This window comes from Cherax quadricarinatus, chromosome 72, assembly GCF_038502225.1.
Source record: "Cherax quadricarinatus isolate ZL_2023a chromosome 72, ASM3850222v1, whole genome shotgun sequence".
NCBI lineage: Eukaryota > Metazoa > Arthropoda > Malacostraca > Decapoda > Parastacidae > Cherax > Cherax quadricarinatus.
Genome location: NC_091363.1, coordinates 9332174 through 9357727, shown reverse-complemented (window position 1 = coordinate 9357727; position 25554 = coordinate 9332174). Strand labels below are relative to the sequence as shown.

Here is a 25554-nt window from a genome sequence, read left to right as displayed (position 1 = left end):
ACATAATCTAACAAACTACTTTCATTACGTGCTATATCATACCTTGTATATTTATTTATCCTCTTCTTCATAAAATATGTATTACTTATTACCAAACCTCTTTCTACACATACCTCAATTAAAGGCTCCCCATTTTCATTTACCCCTGGCACCCCAAATTTACCTACTACTCCCTCCACAACATTTATTCCCACTTTAGCATTGAAATCCCCAACCACCATTACTCTCACACTTGGCTCAAAACTCCCCACACATTAACTCAACATTTCTCAAAATCTCTCTCTCTCTCTCTCTACACTTCTCTCTTCTCCAGGTGCATATACACTTACTATAACCCACTTTTCACATCCAACCTTTATTTTACTTCACATAATCCTTGAATTAATACATTTATAGTCCCTCTTTTCCTGCCATAGCTTATCCTTCAACATTATATATGTATATAAACATGCTGGCCATCTCTCACTGAGGCAAGGTGACTTGAAAAAGAAACACTTTCACCATCATTCAAACTATCACTGTCTTGCCAGAGGCACGCACATACGACAGTTCAAATGTCCCTCCAAACAGCAAATATCCCAAATCCATCATTTAGAATGCAAGCACTGCACTTTCCACCTCATACATACATACTTGTATATAAATATACTTACATGCAGCAGGCATGTGTGAGCATGTTAGACAAGAGTGGATGGAGACAAATGATTTTTGGGACCTGGTGAGCTGTTGGAGTGTGAGCAGGGTAATATTTTGTGAAGGAATTCAGAGAAAGCAGTTAGCCAAACTTGAGTCCTGAAGGTGGGAAGCACAATGCCTGCACTTTAAAGAAGAGGTTTGGGATATCTGCTATTTGGAATGACATCTGAACTGTCATATCTGAGTGCCTCTGCAAAGACAGTGATTACGTGTGAATGATGGTGACAGTGTTTTTCTTTTTTGGGTTGCCTTGCCTCAGTGAGAGATGGCCAGCAAGTTGGAAAAAAAAAAAAAACATACATACATACATATATAAATAAAAGATAACTGCTCTAGGATAATCACCTTCACATAATACGTTATGAGAATCTTTCGGAGTTCAAATATTTGCAGCATGGATGCAGCTGAGTTATCAGAGATGGAATAGCCCTCTAAGACATATTTTGTGGCTGTCACCTCCCAGGCCAACCACCGTTGGTTGAAGGCTGCATTAGCACTTAGTAGGTGTGGCAGGTGACCTGGCTCACAACAGCAACACCCTGCAAGCACAAAGCCTCTGCATTATCTACTATGTAGGTATACATAAAATTCATTTTCTCAAATTTTCCGAAGAGCCTTATGGTGCCTAGATAACATGCAGCATCAGTATAAACAAATGTGTCTAATCTCTAAAAACATAGTTAACAGTACTAGTTTAGTAATCCCTCATTTACCCAATAATTATATTTCACTTAAATGCTTAAAATTAATAAGCCATTCCCACCTGAAAAAGTACAGTGAAAACACAAGATACATGCTGAAAATAAAGGACAGTGGTACCTTGGGATACAAACTTAATTCATTCCAGAAGGCTGTTCGACTGCCGATACTCAATGAATTTGTTCCCATTAAGAATAATGTAAATTAGATTAATCCATTTCAGACCCCCAAAAATACAATTACATAATTGTAGGTAGTAGGCTGGTAGACAGCAACCACCCAGGGAGGTACTACCGTCCTGCTAAGTGAGTGTAAAACGAAGCCTGTGATTGTTTTACATGATGGTAGGACTGCTGATGTCTTTTGTCTGTCTCATAAATATGCAAGATTACAGGTATGTCTTGCTACTTCTACTTACACTTAGGTCACACTACACATACATGTACACATTTATTTATACACACTCATCTGAGTTTTCTTTGATTTTATCTTAATAGTTCTTGGTCTTATTACTTTTCCTTTTATATCCATGGGGAAGTGGAATATGAATCTTTCCTCCGTAAGCCATGCGTGTTGTAAAAGTCAACTAAAATGCCGGGAACAATGGGCTAGTAATCCCTTTTCCTGTAAAGATTACCAAAAAGAATAAGAAGAAGAAAATTATCAAAGTGGGAAGTCTGAATGTGCGTGGATGTTGTGCAGATGATAAGAAAGAGATGATTGTGGATGTTATGAATGAGAAGAAGCTGGATGTCCTGGCTTTAAGTGAAACAAAGCTGAAGAGGGTGGGAGAGTTTCAGTGGAGAGGAATAAATGGGATTAGGTCAGGGGTTCCAAATAGAGTTAGAGCTAAAGAAGGAGTAGCAATAATGTTGAAGGATAAGCTATGGCAGGAAAAGAGAGACTATAAATGTATTAATTCAAGGATTATGTGGAGTAAAATAAAGATTGGATGTGAAAAGTGGGTTATAATAAGCGTGTATGCACCTGGAGAAGAGAGAAGTGTAGACGAGAGAGAGAGACTTTGGGAAATGTTGAGTGAATGCGTGGGGAGTTTTGAATCAAATGTGAGAGTAATGTTGGTTGGGGATTTCAATGCTAAAGTGGGTAAAAATGTTATGGAGGGAGTAGTAGGTAAATTTGGGGTGCCAGGGGTAAATGAAAATGGGGAGCCTTTAATTGAGCTATGTGTAGAAAGAGATTTGGTAATAAGTAATACATATTTTATGAAAAAGAGGATAAATAAATATACAAGGTATGATGTAGCACGTACTGAAAGTAGTTTATTAGATTATGTATTGGTGGATAAAAGGTTGATGGGTAGGCTCCAGGATGTACATGTTTATAGAGGGGCAACTGATATATCGGATCATTATTTAGTTGTAGCTACAGTTAGAGTAAGAGGTAGATGGGAAAAGAGGAAGGTGGCAACAACAAGTAAGAGGGAGGTGAAAGTGTATAAACTAAGGGAGGAGGAAGTTCGGGTGAGATATAAGCGACTATGGCAGAAAGGTGGACTAGTGCAAAGATGAGTAGTCGGGGGTTGAAGAGGGTTGGAAGTTTTAAAAATGCAGTATTAGAATGTGGGGCAGAAGTGTGTGGTTATAGGAGGGTGGGGGCAGGAGGAAAGAGGAGTGATTGGTGGAATGATGAAGTAAAGGGTGTGATAAAAGAGAAAAAGGTAGCTTATGAGAGGTTTTTACAAAGCAGAAGTGTTATGAGAAGAGCAGAGTATATGGAGAGTAAAAGAAAGGTAAAGAGAGTGGTGAGAGAGTGCAAAAGGAGAGCAGATGATAGAGTGGGAGAGGCACTCTCAAGAAATTTTAATGAAAATAAGAAAAAATTTTGGAGTGAGTTAAACAAGTTAAGAAAGCCTAGGGAAAGTATGGATTTGTCAGTTAAAAACAGAGTAGGGGAGTTAGTAGATGGGGAGATGGAGGTATTAGGTAGATGGCGAGAATATTTTGAGGAACTTTTAAATGTTAAGGAAGAAACAGAGGGAGTAATTTCATGCACTGGTCAGGGATGTATACCATCTTTTAGGAGTGAAGAAGAGCAGAATGTAAGTGTGGGGGAGGTACGTGAGGCATTACGTAAAATGAAAGGGGGTAAAGCAGCTGGAACTGATGGGATCATGACAGAAATGTTACAAGCAGGGGGGGATATAGTGTTGGAGTGGTTGGTACTTTTCTTTAATAAATGTATGAAAGAGGGGAAGGTACCTAGGGATTGGCAGAGAGCATGTATAGTCCCTTTATATAAAGGGAAAGGGGACAAAAGAGACTGTAAAAATTATAGAGGAATAAGTTTACTGAGTATACCAGGAAAAGTGTACGGTAGGGTTATAATTGAAAGAATTAGAGGTAAGACAGAATGTAGGATTGCGGATGAGCAAGGAGGTTTCAGAGTGGGTAGGGGATGTGTAGATCAAGTGTTTACATTGAAGCATATATGTGAACAGTATTTAGATAAAGGAAGGGAAGTTTTTATTGCATTTATGGATTTGGAAAAGGCATATGATAGAGTGGATAGAGGAGCAATGTGGCAGATGTTGCAAGTATATGGAATAGGTGGTAAGTTATTAAATGCTGTAAAGAGTTTTTATGAGGATAGTGAAGCTCAGGTTAGGGTGTGTAGAAGAGAGGGAGACTACTTCCCAGTAAAAGTAGGTCTTAGACAGGGATGTGTAATGTCACCATGGTTGTTTAATATATTTATAGATGGGGTTGTAAAGGAAGTAAATGCTAGGGTGTTCAGGAGAGGGGTGGGATTAAATTTTGGGGATCAAATTCAAAATGGGAATTGACACAGTTACTTTTTGCTGATGATACTGTGCTTATGGGAGATTCTAAAGAAAAATTGCAAAGGTTAGTGGATGAGTTTGGGAATGTGTGTAAAGGTAGAAAGTTGAAAGTGAACATAGAAAAGAGTAAGGTGATGAGGGTGTCAAATGATTTAGATAAAGAAAAATTGGATATCAAATTGGGGAGGAGGGGTATGGAAGAAGTGAATGTTTTCAGATACTTGGGAGTTGACGTGTCGGCGGATGGATTTATGAAGGATGAGGTTAATCATAGAATTGATGAGGGAAAAAAGGTGAGTGGTGCGTTGAGGTATATGTGGAGTCAAAAAACATTATCTATGGAGGCAAAGAAGGGAATGTATGAAAGTATAGTAGTACCAACACTCTTATATGGGTGTGAAGCTTGGGTGGTAAATGCAGCAGCGAAGAGACGGTTGGAGGCAGTGGAGATGTCCTGTCTAAGGGCAATGTGTGATGTAAATATTATGCAGAAAATTCGGAGTGTGGAAATTAGGAGAAGGTGTGGAGTTAATAAAAGTATTAGTTAGAGGGCAGAAGAGGGGTTGTTGAGGTGGTTTGGTCATTTGGAGAGAATGGATCAAAGTAGAATGACCTGGAAAGCAAATAAATCTATAGGGGAAGGAAGGCGGGGTAGGGGTCGTCCTCGAAAGGGTTGGAGAGAGGGGGTAAAGGAGGTTTTGTGGGCAAGGGGCTTGGACTTCCAGCAAGCGTGCGTGAGCGTGTTAGATAGGAGTGAATGGAGACGAATGGTACTTGGGACCTGACGATCTGTTGGAATGTGAGCAGGGTAATATTTAGTGAAGGGATTCAGGGAAACCGGTTTTCATATAGTCGGACTCGAGTCCTGGAAATGGGAAGTACAATGCCTGCACTTTAAAGGAGGGGTTTGGGATATTGGCAGTTTGGAGGGATATGTTGTGTATCTTTATATGTGTATGCTTCTAAACTGTTGTATTCTGAGCACCTCTGCAAAAACAGTGATAATGTGCAAGTGTGGTGAAAGTGTTGAATGATGATGAAAGTATTTTCTTTATGGGGATTTTCTTTCTTTTTTTTTTGTCACCCTGCCTCGGTGGGAGACGGCAGACTTGTTGAAAAAAAAAAAAATAATTGTTCAAGTTTTGAGCTGTTCGTATCCCGAGGTACCACTGTACATTATATCAACATTATTTACCTTTTTAAATCCTGACCAACAAATGACAACCTTATGCCATTTAGCATCACCATGAAATGCAAATATAGTATACAGTAGTTTTGCATGATAAATTTTAAGGTACAAATCATTGTGCTACTTCACTACACTTGAAATAGATTTAATACCTAACTTTTTTTTTTTATTATCACACTGGCCGATTCCCACCAAGGCAGGGTGGCCCGAAAAAGAAAAACTTTCACCATCATTCACTCCATCACTGTCTTGCCAGAAGGGTGCTTTGCACTACAGTTTTTAAACTGCAACATTAACACCCCTCCTTCAGAGTGCAGGCACTGTACTTCCCATCTCCAGGACTCAAGTCTGGCCTGCCGGTTTCCCTGAACCCCTTCATAAATGTTACTTTGCTCACACTCCAACAGCACGTCAAGTATTAAAAACCATTTGTCTTCATTCACTCCTATCAAACACGTTCACGCATGCCTGCTGGAAGTCCAAGCCCCTCGCACACAAAACCTCCTTTACCCCCTCCCTCCAATCTTTCCTAGGCCGACCCCTACCCCGCCTTCCTTCCACTACAGACTGATACACTCTTGAAGTCACTCTGTTTCGCTCCATTCTCTCTACATGTCCGAACCACCTCAACAACCCTTCCTCAGCCCTCTGGACAACAGTTTTGGTAATCCCGCACCTCCTCCTAACTTCCAAACTACGAATTCTCTGCATTATATTCATACCACACATTGCCCTCAGACATGACATCTCCACTGCCTCCAGCCTTCTCCTCGCTGCAACATTCATCACCCATGCTTCACACCCATATAAGAGCATTGGTAAAACTATACTCTCATACATTCCCCTCTTTGCCTCCAAGGACAAAGTTCTTTGTCTCCACAGACTCCAAAGTGCACCACTCACCCTTTTCCCCTCATCAATTCTATGATTCACCTCATCTTTCATAGACCCATCCGCTGACACGTCCACTCCCAAATATCTGAATACATTCACCTCCTCCATACTCTCTCCCTCCAATTTGATATCCAATCTTTCATCACCTAATGTTTTTGTTATCCTCATTACCTTACTCTTTCCTGTATTCACTTTTAATTTTCTTCTTTTGCACACCCTACCATATTCATCCACCAATCTCTGCAGCTTCTCTTCAGAATCTCCCAAGAGCACAGTGTCATCAGCAAAGAGCAACTGTGACAACTCCCACTTTATGTGTGATTCTTTATCTTTTAACTCCACGCCTCTTGCCAAGACCCTCGCATTTACTTCTCTTACAACCCCATCTATAAATATAAATAAATAAATATAAATAAATACCTAACTACAGTCAGTTAAATAAATCTTTATTCACTACTGACAGAAATATGTACACACAAAATTTACACACATGATGAAGAGAATGGGCTGATCAAGCCCAGGGCTGAATGAAGAACAGGTTGGGATCATTCCAAGGAGGATTGGAGGGAGAGAGATGAAGAAAAGTTTTGAGTGGTTGGGGGTCTGACCTTTTAATAGGCATATGTGACCTTGCTAGACTGGAGTGAGTGAAGACAAGTGGTTTTGGAAATTTGAAGGTTTAAAGAAATCAGTTAGTCAGTCTTCAATTCTGGAGGTGAGAAGTATAGCGACTGCACCCCGAAAGACGGATGGATGTTGGGGGGTTTGTGAATAGTTTGTTTAGGGCTATTTACATGGCAGCCAAGTAGAGACCAGTTTATGGCTGCTATGGAAACCTATGAACACCTTTTGTATAACCAGAAAAAGAAAACTGCAATGATAGAACAAGACATGTCTGTCATGGTTCAATAACTTATGTGGGGCAACCAGCTGCCAGTCAAACAGTTGTAGCCTAGCAGATATGAAAGCATGAAAATATAAAGGGGTGAAGTTATGAAACAAACCAAAGCTATGATAGAATAATTATTCAGAGACAATCTTCCTACAAAAGCTTGACTATTTCCACCAACTACAATAAAAAAAATAAATACAAGTTTGCCTTTCCAATACAGAAAGCTCACAGGAATAAAATACTGAAAACAACAGATCAGTAAACTATATCAACATACCTGCATCTTCCTCTACTCCTTCAGAAATAGCCTCCACTTCCCGCTGCTGGCAATAGGTACCACGGAATTCTAGACCACGCATTTGGAATGTTACAAGGCCATTGCCTAGCTCAATGATGTGGACCAAACAGTTGAGGTAATCTGAAGCCAGAACAAAGCAGTCTCCTTGGCTAGCGGCTCCCCAACGACCTGTTAACAATTATTAAAATAATATAAAACAAAGAACTGACAAGAGGGTATTAATTCAGAACATCTATCAGATGTGAAGAAAAATACAATGGATTAGGCATAAAATTAAAATAAGCATACAATTACAGTACTGTGTTGAAATAGTATTATTAGTAGTAGTATACCAGTAGTAGTAGTAGTGTAGTGATTGAGTAGAAGTATAGTAATATTATACTAGTAATAGTACATTTATTTTTTTATAGTAGTATAATAGTAACAGTATGGTAGTAACAGTATAGCAATAATAGTATAGTAGTATAATAATAATAATAATGGTATAGTAGTAGTACGGCATAATGCTAATTATAGTAGTAATAACAGCTATAGTAATAATAATAATAATAATAATAATAATAATAATAATAGTAATAATAGCAGTAGTACAGGTTGACCACCATTAATCCAGCATCAGTGGGACCTGTAGGGTGCCAGATTAGTGGTTTTGCCAGATTACAGGGTGATATAACAGGTCAGAATACACTTAACCCAATGCATCGGCGATTTCACCCACTTTACACCCTATTTTTCACGCATTCCATTGTTCCAGTCTACCAAACTCATAGCTATTTCACTAGTATTCTTTCTATTCTGTCGACTGAGTACAAGACACTACGCATTAAAGTGGTCAGAAATTGGTAATTTGGCCAATTTCACACAAATTTCAAGAGATACCAATTTCAAAATAGGGTCCAGAATAAACAATGCAGACATTCCTAGCACTAAAATAGCATTTTCTCTGCTCATTAGTCACATCTCCAGGCCCCTCTTATACTACACTAGCTTTCCATTTTGAATTTTTATTCACAGAAAAAATAGAAAATTTACTGTTATGAAGACTACTGCATTATTGTAATAATTGTATAAAAAATGTCAACCCATTCATGACTGCATATCAGACCGGCCAGTTGGACACATTGGATAGTGACATCATTTGTTTACTCTTGAACATCAGTAAAAATCGAACATTTCCGCTACTGTGAGCTCAATTTTAACCCTTTCAGGGTCCGTGCCCTAGTTCTACAGCTTTGAGTTGAGGCTCCAAACCGTAGATCTATGCCATGAGCTCAGCTCACTCTGATAAGCTGTGAGCAGTAAAGTTGGGCCTAGATATGAGAGAATACATCTATGTGGTATGTGTGCACCACATAAAACAAATCCTGCAGCACACAGTGCATAATGAGAGAAAAAAATGAGACCGTAATTTTTTATTAAAAAAAGCAACTTTGCAATGTTTTTTCGTATGTTTTTTATAGTTGTATTTGCGATTTCTTGGTTTCATTTGATAGAATGGAACATATATTACAGAAATAGAGATGATTTTGATTGGTTCTAGTACTGGAAATGGCTTGAAACTGAGCTCAAAGTAGCAGAAATGTTAAATTTTTGCCGATGTTCAAGAGTAAACAAATGACCTCACACGTCTAATACATGCCAGCTGGTGGGTCTAATATACGTTCACAAATGTGGTGATATTATTTATACAATTATTACAATATTGCATAACAGTAAATCTTCTATTTTTTGGTTTGAATAAAAACTCATTATGTGAATAAAAAATCAAAATGGAATTCATTTGTAAGGCCTGAAAACATAACTAATGAATAGAGGAAATGTTAGTTTAGTGCCAGGAATGCCTGCATTGTTTATTCTGGACCCTATTTTGAAATTGGTGTATTTTGAACTTTGCATTAAATTGGCCAAATTACCAATTTCCGATCACTATTTTGTAGTTGAAACGGTTGACTTGGTGATTTCTTGTGCTCAACTGATAGAACAGAAGTAATACTAGTGAAATAGCTAAGAATTTGGTCGACTGGAATAATGTAATTGGCCTAAAATGGGAGTGAAAGTCGGCAAAAATCGCCGATGCATAAATATCGCTGACACATCAAAATTCGCGAGCATAATTTCGTCAAATTTCCATCAAATTTCGTACTTTTTGTTTTATTACCTTCAGAAAAGGATTCTCTACTATTTCATAAGAAAAAATAACAATTTTTTTTTTTTTAAATTCTTGGACCCTGATGCACACTTTGAAATTTGGCCTCTGGACCCTGAAAGGGTTAAGGTACTTTCTGGCATGAAACCAATCAAATTTATATCTATTACTGTAATAAATCTTCCATTCTATCAAATAAGACCAAAAAAAAAGGGGGGGGGGGGAATACAACCATACAAACAACACAAAAACTACACTGCAAAGTCACTGTTTTACACTAAAAGCATGGTTGCTGTTTTTTCTCATTATGCACTGCATACTGCAGTGCATAATATCATTATGTAGTGCACACTTACCAAATTTACTGGTCACAGCTTATCTGAGTGAGCTGAGCTCATGGCAACCGACAGTGGCTTCAAAGCCACCTTATCTTTTATGGACAATGTACAGTGTACGTGCTTTACACAACGAGAAGCATTTCTTTTATTCATTGGAACCCTGGCTAGGGCTAAAAGTGAGCAGGTTATAACAATAAATGGAGAAAAAAAAATTAGAATGACTTATGCAGCAAGTAGAACCACCAACCAGTAGCAGCAGGTTGATGTGGCAACCCTGGAAATTTGAAATTATGCTAGCCGAAATTTGTGCCAGATTACTGATTGAACTGGATTACTGATTGCCGGATTAGTGATGGCTGACCTGTAATAGTATAAGTAATAAGAGCAATAGTAGTAACAATAATAGTAGCAATAGTAGTAATAGTAATAATAGCAATAGTAGTAATAGTAATAATAGCAATAGTAAAAGTAATAAGAGTAATAGTAATAATAGTAAAAGTAGTAAGAGTAATAGCAATAATAGTAATAATAGCAATAGCAGTAATAGCAATAGTAGTAATAATAATAGCAATAGTAGTAATAGTAAAAAAGCAATAATAGTAATAACAGTAATAGTAGTGACAGTAATAATAGCAATAGTATAGTAACAACAGTAATGTTGAAATTCTGTTAAAAATGTTGCATACAATGTATGCTAGATAGCAGATGGGAGAAAAGAGCTGATATGAGTTACATAGATCATAAAATTGCACAAGGAAAGAGATACAGAAGATCAGTTAAAACTATCAAGAGGAATATTATAATAATATTCATGGGGAGGCACTAAACTAGTAGTGACATTACAATGCCTGGGAGATGGAAGGTAGATAATCAAGTTTGATCCAAAGGGAAGGAAAGCTTCAATTCTTTGGATCAAGAACCCTTCAGAATTAAGGTCCCACCTCCCCCTTGCATAAATCAACAGGAAGACCAAGCCACAATAACAATCTTCTATAAAAAAAAAAAAAAAAAAAAAAAATACAAAGGATACTAGACTGCTGAAATTGTATCTACTGGAAACTGAAACATTATGTCACACACTAAATACTAAAGACAGGACAATATAAGCTGATAATCACACAAAGTAATGTAAAACTAACCCATCTGTAGGTCTCCACAGAGTGAATGCTGCAGAGATCGGGTAAGGTGTTCGTAGAATATGGAGTTAAGGTTGTTATCGTCTGAGCCTGGGTTCCGCTCCAGGTGAGATGAAAGTCGTGTGTTGGAGTGGTCCACCCGTTTTGTATTGTAGTCACGCTCCCAAAATTTGATAGGGCGGATGTAGGAGGTGATGAAGATGGCTGAGCCAAGGATTGGATTGAGTGGGGTGGACAGAATGGCAGAAACTGCAGCTTGTACAAACAACATGGCTGAGTGGGGAACACTAAATGGCTGGGCAAATGCATGGAAAGCAGAACCCCAAGTGATCTGCCAGGGTGCTATGTATGTCACAATAAATTTCATTTTTAGGAGAAATTCATATACTCTTGTAAAAATTATCCCCATCACAAAGTAGTCCACCAAAAATGTTTCAGATTTTCCCTTAAAATCCCAGTTGAAGAAGAGCTTGGCAAATGCCAGTATGAGGTATTGAAACTGTGGCTGTGAATATACACTACGTAAACACTTGACGCCACATATTACAGTAATCAGTGTCCCAGTGTTGAGACCAAACCTTTCAACCAATGTAGGTGCATCTTTGGTTAAGGCACAGAGAAAAAGTACAGGATATACAATGTTCTTTTCTAAAATACACAACCACACATACACTTTTTCAAACCACATAACTTTGGCAGCATCATATACTTCAAACTGACTATATTCATGAGTTCTACACACAGGATGTGCCACACACAGCCACGGTAACTGCTTTCTCAACTGTGGTATAACATAGTGGTTAAAAAAGCCAAACAGACTTGCAAATATCCAAAGTACTGTGAAAAGATCAGGACTCTCTCCATCTAAGAGCACTGTGAACACAGTACTGGAGTGCACAGCAAATATTGCCACTGCCATGACAGTACACATAATAGCATCATGCACCAAACGGGAATGAACAGTGTTGCGCAACTTCTCTGGCAGCGGATCAGTGAGTTCATCCACTTCTTGTGGAGGCTGAGGGTTGCTGGTTCCTGTCTCCCGCCGCAGCTCCTCCGGCCACATATGTTGTTGTATCAAGCGCCAGAGGGTGGTGGGATCTGATGCCGAGCGGCTCAGGTGATAACTGAAAGCCACAGTCAGACCACAAAATATTGAGTAAAGAATATGCTGAGTTTGGGCCACAGGCTCTCGGAGTCCACCATACGCAAAGCCAAACAGGAAGAGCACCATGAGAACCGAGCGACCCACGCAATATAGGGCTGAGGTAAGGCTGGTGGTTGCATTACCACCAAATATGTGGATGTCTGTTTGTTCTAGAAGGTACATGAGGAAGGTATTCACTTGAGGCAAGAGCCCCAAACTGAAGATGATAGGGAAACACAATATAAATAGTAATAACAAGTCTCTACATTGTTCTAACATAACACGATTGGTAAAGTCAATTCCATAGAGAATGAACTTGGGCCACGAATGGCTACTATCTAAGTATAATTGTATTAGGAGTATGACACTGCAGCATATAATAAAGTACACTGGTCTGCTGTAGAGAACAACACGATTATAACCATGGGTGGGAGAGGCTGCATCAGGCTGTACACTCTTAAACAGAGAATATTGACAGCTTGCCATTACAAGACAAAAAATAAATACACTTAGCTCCTGATAGAACTCTTTGTGAAGAATCATACATCCTAATATGCTTACAAAAATGGCAAGAAAAATACAAATAAAATTTTCTAAAAATGTAACATTTCTGTCTAATAATGCTAACAAAAAGAGTCTATCAAACTTTATCTTCATTGATTTATTTCCAAAAACTCTAAATTTGTAATATTGTATAGTTTGTGGTGCTGTAACAGGAAACTTAAGTTTGTTAGAGGAGAGTCCCAGATCTACATCCATATCAAGCCCGTGAGGCAAACTTATGTTCTCGAAGGCCTCGGAAGTAATGATGGAACCTGCAGCGGTGCCCGGACGGTTGCTAGAGCGTCGACGCTCAAACAGTGCATTTGTGAATAGTTGTAGAGGATTATGCGGGGCCCCTATACTTAGAAGTTGCAAATGATGACGTGTTTCAGAGGATAACAATGGCAGGTCCCGACCACCTCTGGGTCCTACCGTTACTCTAGGTATTGGATCAGGGTCACTTGAGCCATCCTGGTTGCTTCTATCTTGATCTCTTAAATTAACAGAAGCTGTTGAAACGGGTGGTGAAGATCCTCTACGGCGTACAGTCAAAGAAGTTGGTACTAACACTGAACTACTGGCTGGATCAGATATAGGCGATGCCATACTGGTAGGAGCTTTGCATATCTCTGGCCAGGCAGATGGCAAGGAAGCAGGTGGGAAATGGTTGTCCAGTATAACAGTAAGCCCTGAGCAGAGAGACATGGAGGAACTGCTGAGTGAGCCATCACCCCGTGTCAGAGCCCCTGGGGTGCTTTGACTACAATTGTTCTGACTTGACCCCTGAAGACTATTGCTTGTCCGCCGCAGGAGCTTCGTTAAAACCTTGTTGTCACTTACGGGCATCACACTGGAAGCTGTGCTCACTCCTCTGTCATTGAAAGTATAAGTAAACCAGTTTCCTCTTTCATCCTGAAAACAATGAACAGCTCCATCACTAGTGTCTTCATGGGAAACTGCAAGATGAGTCCCAGGAGAGGATAGCGAAGACAGTGCAGAGAGGGGTGGGCCTCCATCTCCTAGAGAAGAACTGCCAGGAAATAATGATGTATTTCCTCTGCCTTCCAACTTCTTCTCAACTGCAGTTCTGCGATTCTTGGTATCATCATCACTGTCACCTCCACTCCTTGCTAGTGGCGAAAAATGACTGCTTCTCTGAAAGATGTGAATTTCAATAAATACTGTATAAAATATTAACTATATGATACCCTTCAGCATAATTAAACTATTCAGAATTGCAATTAATCCATAAATATCTCAGCAACTGGCTTATCCTCTTTAATTCCTACCTGGTGTCTCTCCATATGTTTTACATATTTAATGTATCTTTAGTCAAAGATATTCACAAAGTATATGAAAATTTTATAGTCATGGAGAAATTAAGGATATTGCCTGCACTTTATAGAAGGAAATTGAATGTTGCAGTTGGAGGATAAACTGAACTGTGATACCAGAACACTTCTAGCAAGACAGCAAAATAAGTGATGATGAATGTGTGGTTAAAAAAAAAGTACAATAAAACCTCAATTTAACAGATTTTGGAAATAATGGATAAAATCCACTGAGTAATTTGATTTTCAAAACAATGGGCAAAACTACTGGTGACAGAACTGTCAATTATTGTTACCATCTTCAGGATGAATGACTTTGGAAATAACAAGGTCCATTCATTACAGAATTGTGTATCTTTGTTATGATCTTCAGGGTAAATTTATTCCTGAAACAATGGACAAAGTTCCTTGGATACCTGACACCTTCTCTTCCTATTAGCTCATTAATCCTTTCAGGATCAAGACCCTTGATCTCTAACTTGCTCTCAGGGTCGAAGAATTTGAAAAAAAAAAAAAAAAAATTATGAAATGATGATCTATTTCCAAAGGTAGTAAAACCAAAGAAACGAAATCTGATGAAAAACTTATGGAGTTACACTTTCGCAAAGTTAGCGGTCTCAGCGATATTTACGCATTGGAGATTTTGCCCACTTTGACCCCTATTTCGCTAGTATGTATTCCTTCTATTCTATTAACTGAGTACAAGAATCCACCCATTTACCTATTTCAACTACCCAATAGTGATCAGAAATTGATACTTTAATTTGCTGTTATGAAGACTAATGCATTATTGTAATAACTGTATAAATAATCTCAGTGCATTCCTAAATGTGTAATAGACTGGCCAGTTGGACTCACATTGGATGAATGACGTCATTTGTGTACTCTGGATTATCGGCAAAAATTGAACATTTCTGCTACTTTTAGCTAAATTTCAAGCTACTTTCAGTCTGGAAACCAATCAAAATCATCTCTATTTCAGCAATATATCTTCCATTCTATCAACTGAGACCAAGAAAATAAGAACATAACCATAAAAACCATACAAAAATACACTGCAAAGTCACTGTTTTAAACCAAAAACACAGTCACAGTTTTTTCCCCATTATGCACTGCTTGCTGAAGGATTTTTTTTTATATGGTTCACACTTACCACAGAGACCCATTCTCTCATTTCTAGGCCCAAATTTACAGCTCACAGCTTATCTGAGTAAGCTGAGCTCACAGGGTAGAACTATGGAACCAACACTGGCTTCAAAGTCATAGTTCAATGGGATCAACCCCAAAATTGGTTATATGAAGGCTTCACTGATACTGAGAGCACAACAGTGAAAAATGAGTGGAGTTAAAATTTTAATTTTTAATGCCAGGGTTGAATCAAAAATTTTAATTTTTAACACATCCTGATGTACATTCAATTCAGTGTACTTAGACCATTATAACAGCACAGTCATATATCTTCTCATTTTTTTTTTTTTCAACAAGTCGGCCGTCTCCCACTATAATTACTATAATTACTATTCAACAGTATTCCAACTACATTATATAAAATAACTTCCATAAGTTCACAACCATTACATATACTTGTAATTCAACTCATATTCAAACACATACAAAGTAACATGCCAGATTTTAGTTTTCACTTCAAAAGTCATTATGAGCATCTGCTGGAAATGGCATTTATATTTTAAAGAGTAAAAGTAGTCAAATTTTAAGTTTTTATGCTCTATTTATTTAGAGAAATGTTACAAGGATTACTTACATATGGTACATGGTTCCTGTGAGTTTCTTGATATGCTGGTGAGAGGGTAGTGGTGAGACTGGTGGTGAAGGTGGTGGTGAGGGAAGTGGTTATTGTAGTAGTGAGTAAGGAAGAAATATCTGGGGGATCACTGGGAGAAGTGGGTGGTGATGTGGCGTTGCCCGCAACGTGTCTTCTCCTGCGTACTGCTGGCTTTCTATACAGGTGTGTTTCCACTGGCTTCTCACTGGGTTTGTTGTTTAGTGTTGAGTTTTCTGAAGCCCCAGTTAGTGGTCCCTGCCCACCCTTGATAGCTTCACCAATACCCCCTTCTTGTTCCAACCTTTGTTTCAGCACCACAAGCTTTTGAATGTCCCGATGGCACTGCTGAGGATCGTGGAGAGAACTGTTTAGAATATCCAAGAGTCTTCGAACTAGATCTTCCATGGTAACAGATGCTTCCCTGTTGTGTTCACCTCCTCCACTAGACTCTACCTCCTCTACTACTACACCCTGCCTCCGTTTCTTAGGAATAGCACCCTGACAAGCCGTACCACACTGGCTGGCAGGGTGTGGATAAGAGACAGCACATGCTTCAGTGGGACTTTCTGGTGAAGACCATATTATATTCCAGCTATCCTCATCACTTTGCTGTGAAGAACGCCTTCTCTGGTCACTGCGTTCACTGGGAGCACGAGCAACATCAGCGAATTCTGAATCTGAGTCACTATGTGAAAAAAGCCAGTCTAATCCTGGACTAGATGATCTACTCTCAACACCATCACTAACTAGCAGTTCTTGAGAATTTCTTACACTACATGCCCTATGTTCGTCTGTCACTACTGAGGAATCATCTCCAGCATGTTGTGGAATGGTAGGGGCATCTTCTAAGTCCACTACAACTTCCTCTCTGCTTCTATGGTGAGAATTCTCATCATGATTTCCCTCCATGTTTCCTGGAGATTCACCACAGTTCCCATTCCCACTACACTTAGAGTTAACATTATCACAGTCAAGATTACTTAAAGACTGCCTATGTAGACTTAACCGATCTGCTACACTACTCAATGTTTCATCGGAGCTGCTGGACAATTTCACAACGCTTAATGTGTCTGAACTACTCTCATCATCTGCATAAATATTTTCAAAGGTAAGTGTACACACTTTATAATTGTCCCCTTCTACTTTTGTCTTATCTCGAAATTTTGCTATTGCAGAGCTGCTACGAAACACCAGAGGCTGGTACGCACGACCGGAATTCCGAGGGGTGGGTGCCAGCCTCGAGTTGCCTGAGCGAACTCTGCGACACCCTGAGCTCTTCCCTTCCAAACTCTGATGCCGTGTCAACAAAGGCGAGTGAGAGCCTTTATTGGGCCCCTCTTCGTCCGTTTCACCCTCACTGTACAGAGGAAAACATACGTATTAGTTTATCTACAGAATAGGTGATGACATCAATGTCTCATATATTAAAACCGTACATATATATTTCATTTATTTTATGAAATGGGATTGTTTTGTGTATATTAAGAGAAAAAATAATACTGTACTGTATGAGAGGAAAAAAGAGCAAGAGTTGGAAGGAAAAACAAAAGTATTGTACTCTTTGTGAACATACAGGGTGATATTGATGAAGATTGTGAGGATGGTATAGCAGCCTTGAGGTAAAGTTACTGAGGTAACAAAATAACTCAGATCTGAATTTAATATCCAAGGCAAGCTTGCAGCTTGCCTAGATAAATTATTTGTGGCAGATGTAGTGACAGAGTGGAGCATGAAGTTTGAGAGTGGTGGAGGCAACATTATTCTACAGTGTCTACAGAAACCTTCAGAATGCAGCAAAGCATGAGCCCATTACAGCAATATCATTACTAATCAGGCTATCAACAAGAAGGCCTGGTCTATTACTATTATTATTATTATTAAGCACTAAACCCATAAGGGTCATACAGCACTGCTGGTCTAGGACAAGACTATGTTGAAGATGATCCTTGAAACCACCTTCAATAACTAAGTAAACCCTAACAAATCGCCATCTCCTTTCATTAAGTTCAGCCTGAGGCACATGTATTATTTGCATACATTTTATTCCATGAATCTCTAGGAATTTAGCCCTCATGAACAACAATTTCACTGTTTATCACAGAAAGGTAAAAATATACTTAAAAAATTTGAGTTCATGATTGCACAATTAATGTGTTTGGCCTCAGACAGCCGTTATCATAGTGCAAATTATTGAAACAGCCTATCAATAAGTTATACTGTACTGTATTACATAATGACTACAATAATAATCATGACTGCCCACTGTTTCTGCTTCTCTCAAGAAAGCCTATTAACATACAGAGGTATAATGTAGAAATAAACAGCAAATCAAGAGCTCAAAACAACAAGTCAGAAGCAGAAATAAAAGTCTATTCCAGTTTTCATTTTTTTTAATATGTCGGCCATTTCCCACCGAGGCAGGGTGACCCAAAAAGAAAGAAAAAATTCTCGTCATTCAACACTTTCACCATCACTCACACATAATCACTGTCTTTGCAGAGACAATCAGATACGACAGATTACACCGCTCTCCAAACTGCCAATACCCTAAACCTCTCCTTTAAAGTGCTGGCACTGTACTTCCCATTTCCAGGACTCAAGACCAGCTATCTGGATTCTCTGAATCCCTTCACAAAATATTACCCTGCTCACACTCCAACAGCACATCAGGTCCCAAAAACCATTTGTCTCCATTCACTCCTATCTAACACGCTCATGCACACTTGCTGGAAGTCCAAGCCCCTCGCCCACAAAACCTCCTTTACCCCCTCCCTCCAACCTTTTTGGGGATGACCCCTACCTTGCCTTCCTTTCCCTATAGATTTATAACGACGAATATAATATGATACTGTCAGTGGAAATTATTACATCTGAATATAAATTTATTTTTTTTTTTTTTTTTATTTATTATCACACCGGCCGATTCCCACCAAGGCAGGGTGGCCCGAAAAAGAAAAACTTTCACCATCATTCACTCCATCACTGTCTTGCCAGAAGGGTGCTTTACACTACAGTTTTTAAACTGCAACATTAACACCCCTCCTTCAGAGTGCAGGCACTGTACTTCCCATCTCCAGGACTCAAGTCCGGCCTGCCGGTTTCCCTGAATCCCTTCATAAATGTTACTTTGCTCACACTCCAACAGCACGTCAAGTATTAAAAACCATTTGTCTCCATTCACTCCTATCAAACACGCTCAAGCATGCCTGCTGGAAGTCCAAGCCCCTCGCACACAAAACCTCCTTTACCCCCTCCCTCCAACCCTTCCTAGGCCGACCCCTACCCCGCCTTCCTTCCACTACAGACTGATACACTCTTGAAGTCATTCTGTTTCGCTCCATTCTCTCTACATGTCCGAACCACCTCAACAACCCTTCCTCAGCCCTCTGGACAACAGTTTTGGTAATCCCGCACCTCCTCCTAACTTCCAAACTACGAATTCTCTGCATTATATTCACACCACACATTGCCCTCAGACATGACATCTCCACTGCCTCCAGCCTTCTCCTCGCTGCAACATTCATCACCCACGCTTCACACCCATATAAGAGCGTTGGTAAAACTATACTCTCATACATTCCCCTCTTTGCCTCCAAGGACAAAGTTCTTTGTCTCCACAGACTCCTAAGTGCACCACTCACTCTTTTTCCCTCATCAATTCTATGATTCACCTCATCTTTCATAGACCCATCCGCTGACACGTCCACTCCCAAATATCTGAATACGTTCACCTCCTCCATACTCTCTCCCTCCAATCTGATATTCAATCTTTCATCACCTAATCTTTTTGTTATCCTCATAACCTTACTCTTTCCTGTATTCACCTTTAATTTTCTTCTTTTGCACATCCTACCAAATTCATCCACCAATCTCTGCAACTTCTCTTCAGAATCTCCCAAGAGCACAGTGTCATCAGCAAAGAGCAGCTGTGACAACTCCCACTTTGTGTGTGATTCTTTATCTTTTAACTCCACGCCTCTTGCCAAGACCCTCGCATTTACTTCTCTTACAACCCCATCTATAAATATATTAAACAACCACGGTGACATCACACATCCTTGTCTAAGGCCTACTTTTACTGGGAAAAAATTTCCCTCTTTCCTACATACTCTAACTTGAGCCTCACTATCCTCGTAAAAACTCTTCACTGCTTTCAGTAACCTACCTCCTACACCATACACTTGCAACATCTGCCACATTGCCCCCCTATCCACCCTGTCATACGCCTTTTCCAAATCCATAAATGCCACAAAGACCTCTTTAGCCTTATCTAAATACTGTTCACTTATATGTTTCACTGTAAACACCTGGTCCACACACCCCCTACCTTTCCTAAAGCCTCCTTGTTCATCTGCTATCCTATTCTCCGTCTTACTCTTAATTCTTTCAATTATAACTCTACCATACACTTTACCAGGTACACTCAACAGACTTATCCCCCTATAATTTTTGCACTCTCTTTTATCCCCTTTGCCTTTATACAAAGGAACTATGCATGCTCTCTGCCAATCCCTAGGTACCTTACCCTCTTCCATACATTTATTAAACAATTGCACCAACCACTCCAAAACTATATCCCCACCTGCTTTTAACATTTCTATCTTTATCCCATCAATCCCGGCTGCCTTACCCCCTTTCATTTTACCTACTGCCTCACGAACTTCCCCCACACTCACAACTGGCTCTTCCTCACTCCTACAAGATGTTATTCCTCCTTGCCCTATACACGAAATCACAGCTTCCCTATCTTCATCAACATTTAACAATTCCTCAAAATATTCCTTCCATCTTCCCAATACCTCTAACTCTCCATTTAATAACTCTCCTCTCCTATTTTTAACTGACAAATCCATTTGTTCTCTAGGCTTTCTTAACTTGTTAATCTCACTCCAAAACTTTTTCTTATTTTCAACAAAATTTGTTGATAACATCTCACCCACTCTCTCATTTGCTCTCTTTTTACATTGCTTCACCACTCTCTTAACCTCTCTCTTTTTCTCCATATACTCTTCCCTCCTTGCATCACTTCTACTTTGTAAAAACTTCTCATATGCTAACTTTTTCTCCCTTACTACTCTCTTTACATCATCATTCCACCAATCGCTCCTCTTCCCTCCTGCACCCACTTTCCTGTAACCACAAACTTCTGCTGAACACTCTAACACTACATTTTTAAACCTACCCCATACCTCTTCGACCCCATTGCCTATGCTCTCATTAGCCCATCTATCCTCCAATAGCTGTTTATATCTTACCCTAACTGCCTCCTCTTTTAGTTTATAAACCTTCACCTCTCTCTTCCCTGATGCTTCTATTTTCCTTGTATCCCATCTACCTTTTACTCTCAGTGTAGCTACAACTAGAAAGTGATCTGATATATCTGTGGCCCCTCTATAAACATGTACATCCTGAAGTCTACTCAACAGTCTTTTATCTACCAATACATAATCCAACAAACTACTGTCATTTCGCCCTACATCATATCGTGTATACTTATTTATCCTCTTTTTCTTAAAATATGTATTACCTATAACTAAACCCCTTTCTATACAAAGTTCAATCAAAGGGCTCCCATTATCATTTACACCTGGCACCCCAAACTTACCTACCACACCCTCTCTAAAAGTTTCTCCTACTTTAGCATTCAAGTCCCCTACCACAATTACTCTCTCACTTGGTTCAAAGGCTCCTATACATTCACTTAACATCTCCCAAAATCTCTCTCTCTCCTCTGCATTCCTCTCTTCTCCAGGTGCATACACGCTTATTATGACCCACTTCTCGCATCCAACCTTTACTTTAATCCACATAATTCTTGAATTTACACATTCATATTCTCTTTTCTCCTTCCATAACTGATCATTTAACATTACTGCTACCCCTTCCTTTGCTCTAACTCTCTCAGATACTCCAGATTTAATCCCATTTATTTCCCCCCACTGAAACTCTCCTACCCCCTTCAGCTTTGTTTCGCTTAGGGCCAGGACATCCAACTTCTTTTCATTCATAACATCAGCAATCATCTGTTTCTTGTCATCCGCACTACATCCACGCACATTTAAGCAACCCAGTTTTATAAAGTTTTTCTTCTTCTCTTTTTTAGTAATTGTATACAGGAGAAGGGGTTACTAGCCCATTGCTCCCGGCATTTTAGTCGCCTCATACGACACGCATGGCTTACGGAGGAAAGATTCTTTTCCACTTCCCCATGGACAATAGAAGAAATAAAAAAGAACAAGAGCTATTTAGAAAAAGGAGAAAAACCTAGATGTATGTATATATATATATGCATGTGCGTGTCTGTGAAGTGTGACCAAAGTGTTAGTAGGAGTAGCAAGATATCCCTGTTATCTTAGCGTGTTTATGAGACAGAAAAAGAAACCAGCAATCCTACCATCATGCAAAACAATTACAGGTTTTTGTTTCACAGTCATCTGGCAGGACGGTAGTACTTCCCTGGGTGGTTGCTGTCTACCAACCTACTATTTTTATTATTATTTTTATTATTATTATTTTTATTATTATTTTTTTAATAATAAAAATAAATATCAACATATTAAAAAATGTGAAAATGAATTACAGTGGTACCTCGAGTTACGAACTTAATTCCTTCCAGAAGGCTGTTCGAGTGCCGATACCCAACGAATTTGCTCCCATAAGGAATAATGTAAATTAGATTAGTCTGTTTTAGACCCCCCAAAAATACACTTACAAAAATACACTTACATAACTGTTCAAGTTTGGAGCTGATCGAAGCTCGAGGTAACACTGTAATTTATTAAAGCTAACCAAAAATACACTTTGTCAGTGCCATATTATGTGTACTGAATATGTGAAGTACCTGTTGACAGTACAGCAGCTACCACTGTTTGTATCACAACTGTTGTTTCTTTCCTCAATGACTGATATGTTGCTTGGCTCTCGACCACAGGCTGGGGGTGCTAGAGACATCTTCCTGTTGTGGTGGTGAGGAGGATGTTGATGGAAACGATGGTGGGGTTGGTGGTGGTGATGTCTGCTATGATGGTGACGGTGATGGTGGTGCTGCCTCCTATTGTTATCGTCCCCTATGATCACCTATAATACACAAGTTACCTGCATTAGTTTTGAACCTGAGAACACACCTTGTAAAACATACTCAAAAATATTACCCAAAACACACACAAAAATTTACTTGACAAAAGTTAAAGTAGTCATATTCAAGCTCATAACACAAGTTGTAAAATACCATAATAGTATCAATCCTGAAACTATTACAAGTTTTTACTTAGAGTTTTGCATTAAAGGTTATGTGGGTCACCAGCTTGGGCTTATCATAACCTGGTATGCTCAATAAAAATTCCAATTCAAGATTCTTACTTGTTCAAAGAATAATATAAATATTCAGAAAATAAGGAAAGTAACAGATAAAGTGGTGATATGAAACTCACAATAAAAAAGAAGTGTTGTCAAGTGAGTATGACAATTTAGAAAATTATTATATTAATGAGGAAGCTGTAAACCTACAGGTTTATAGCTTCCTCATTAATACAGAGCCTGGGGAGTGAGGTATGCAGGTATGACTTAAAAGGGGTACTGTAGTTCAAATTCCTAGGATCAAGAGCCCTTTACAGGCATCATGACACCTCATCCCTTTGGATGAGGTACAATAATATACAAAAAGACCTTTATTTCTACAAGTACATGTACAAGGTATACAGGTCTAGCTGACATCAATGTCATACTACTACATAGAAAGCCGCTTATTGTGCAGAGCATTTCGGGCAAATTGGGGCAGTTTTGTCCCAGGATGCGACCCACACCAGTCGACTAACACCCAGGTACCCATTTGACTGATGGGGAACATAAACAGTATAAAGAAACATGCCCAATGTTTCTACCTTTTCCAGGAAGTAAGACAAGTAAGAAAGACAAGCTAATAATATAGATACATTAATTTAGGGTAGATGGAAGGTGGTGCACAAGTGTCCAAGAGAGGATTGTAGAGGTATAGTGTGCTGAGAAATAAGATATTTTATGGCCCTGCCTTGGTGGGAAACAGCTGATGTGTTAATAAAAAATATATTATTAGAAAGAATTACTGAGTACGTACCTGGTACTAAATTTCATGCTAATCTGAAAGATAGTTTTAGAGATTTATTCTGTATACAGCAGGGCCCCAATTCACATCAATGATTTCATTAAAATTGCCTGTTACTTGGGTGTTCAGAACACAGGACCTATTTTTTCCATAGACTAATGCACCCATTTTATAATCAAAGCTTCAATCCTGAGCCTTAATATTCCATATGTAATTTCATTATTTTTTCAATAACAAAATAAAAAGTAACTTCCAATACTCATACGAGTCCTTCTATCCTCCTTCCCTCGCTATATCCTACCCTTCTCTTCCATTCTTCAACCTCCCACTCTCTCTCTTATTCCCTCTTTTATTCTTCCACTCCTCTTCTCTTCTCTCCCAGTCCTTCCTTCTCTCTCATCGCATGTGATATCACTCTTTGCATATGCAAAGTGATGAACACCGAGCACCTGGAACATGGTACTGAACACATTCAGAATTATTAATTCTAGTTTCTATCTTTACCAAACATATGCAAGACCTTTACATATGCATATAATTATTATACACAAAAATGAATGCATTTTGTAGAAAAATAACTGAGGAAAAAATAATATAGTCCATCATATTCAGTTCTTAAGCCTTCGAGGGTCCAAAAATTTTCAAAAATTTTCAAAAAAATTTTTAGTTATTTTTTCTTATGAAATGGTAGAGAATCTTTTTCAGAAGGTAAAAGAAGTAAATGCTAGGGTGTTCGGGAGAGGGGTGGGATTAAATTATGGGGAATCAAATACAAAATGAGAACTGACACAGTTACTTTCTGCTGATGATACTGTGCTTATGGGAGATTCTAAAGAAAAATTGCAAAGGTTAGTGGACGAGTTTGGGAGTGTGTGTAAAGGTAGAAAGTTGAAAGTGAACATAGAAAAGAGTAAGGTGATGAGGGTATCAAATGATTTAGATTAAGAAAAACTGGATATCAAACTGGAGAGGAGTAGTATGGAAGAAGTGAACGTTTTCAGATATTTGGGAGTTGACGTATCAGCGGATGGATTTATGAAGGATGAGGTTATCATAGAATTGATGAAGGAAAAAAGGTGAGTGGTGCGTTGAAGTATATGTGGAGACAAAAAACTATCTATGGAGGCAAAGAAGTAGGTGTATGAAAGTATAGTGGTACCAATCACTCTTATATGGGTGTGAAGCTTGGGTTGTAAATGCTGCAGTGAGGAGACGGCTGGAGGCAGTAGAGATGTCCTGTCTAAGGGCAATGTGTGGTGTAAATATTATGTAGAAAATTCGGAGTGTGGAAATTAGGAGAAGGTGTGGAGTTAATAAAAGTATTAGTCAGAGGGCAGAAGAGGGGTTGTTGAGGTGGTTTGGTCATTTAGAGAGAATGGATCAAAGTAGAATGACATAGAGAGCATATAAATCTGTAGGGAAGGAAGACGGGGTAGGGGTCGTCCTCGAAAAGGTTGGAGGGAAGGGGTAAAGGAGGTTTTGTGGGCGAGGGGCTCGGACTTCCAGCAAGCGTGCGTGACCGTGTTAGATAGGAGTGACTGGAGACGAATTGTATTTGGAACCTGACGAGCTGTTGGAG

At 39.0% G+C, this 25554-nt stretch overlaps 1 protein-coding gene across 1 annotated transcript in view; it reads right to left on the bottom strand.

Moving 5' to 3' along the window:
* The window catches only part of pcx (pecanex), a 101452-nt gene that overhangs the window by 44644 nt on the left and 31254 nt on the right, over nt 1-25554 (bottom strand). Inside the window, exons 8-12 of the mRNA XM_053794952.2 lie at nt 22737-22972; nt 15875-17252; nt 11095-13936; nt 7451-7639; nt 1042-1235 (exon numbers count right to left, since the gene is read on the bottom strand). Coding sequence (XP_053650927.1) covers nt 1042-1235; nt 7451-7639; nt 11095-13936; nt 15875-17252; nt 22737-22972 — 4839 coding nt within the window. The remainder of the gene's footprint in view (nt 1-1041; nt 1236-7450; nt 7640-11094; nt 13937-15874; nt 17253-22736; nt 22973-25554) is intronic.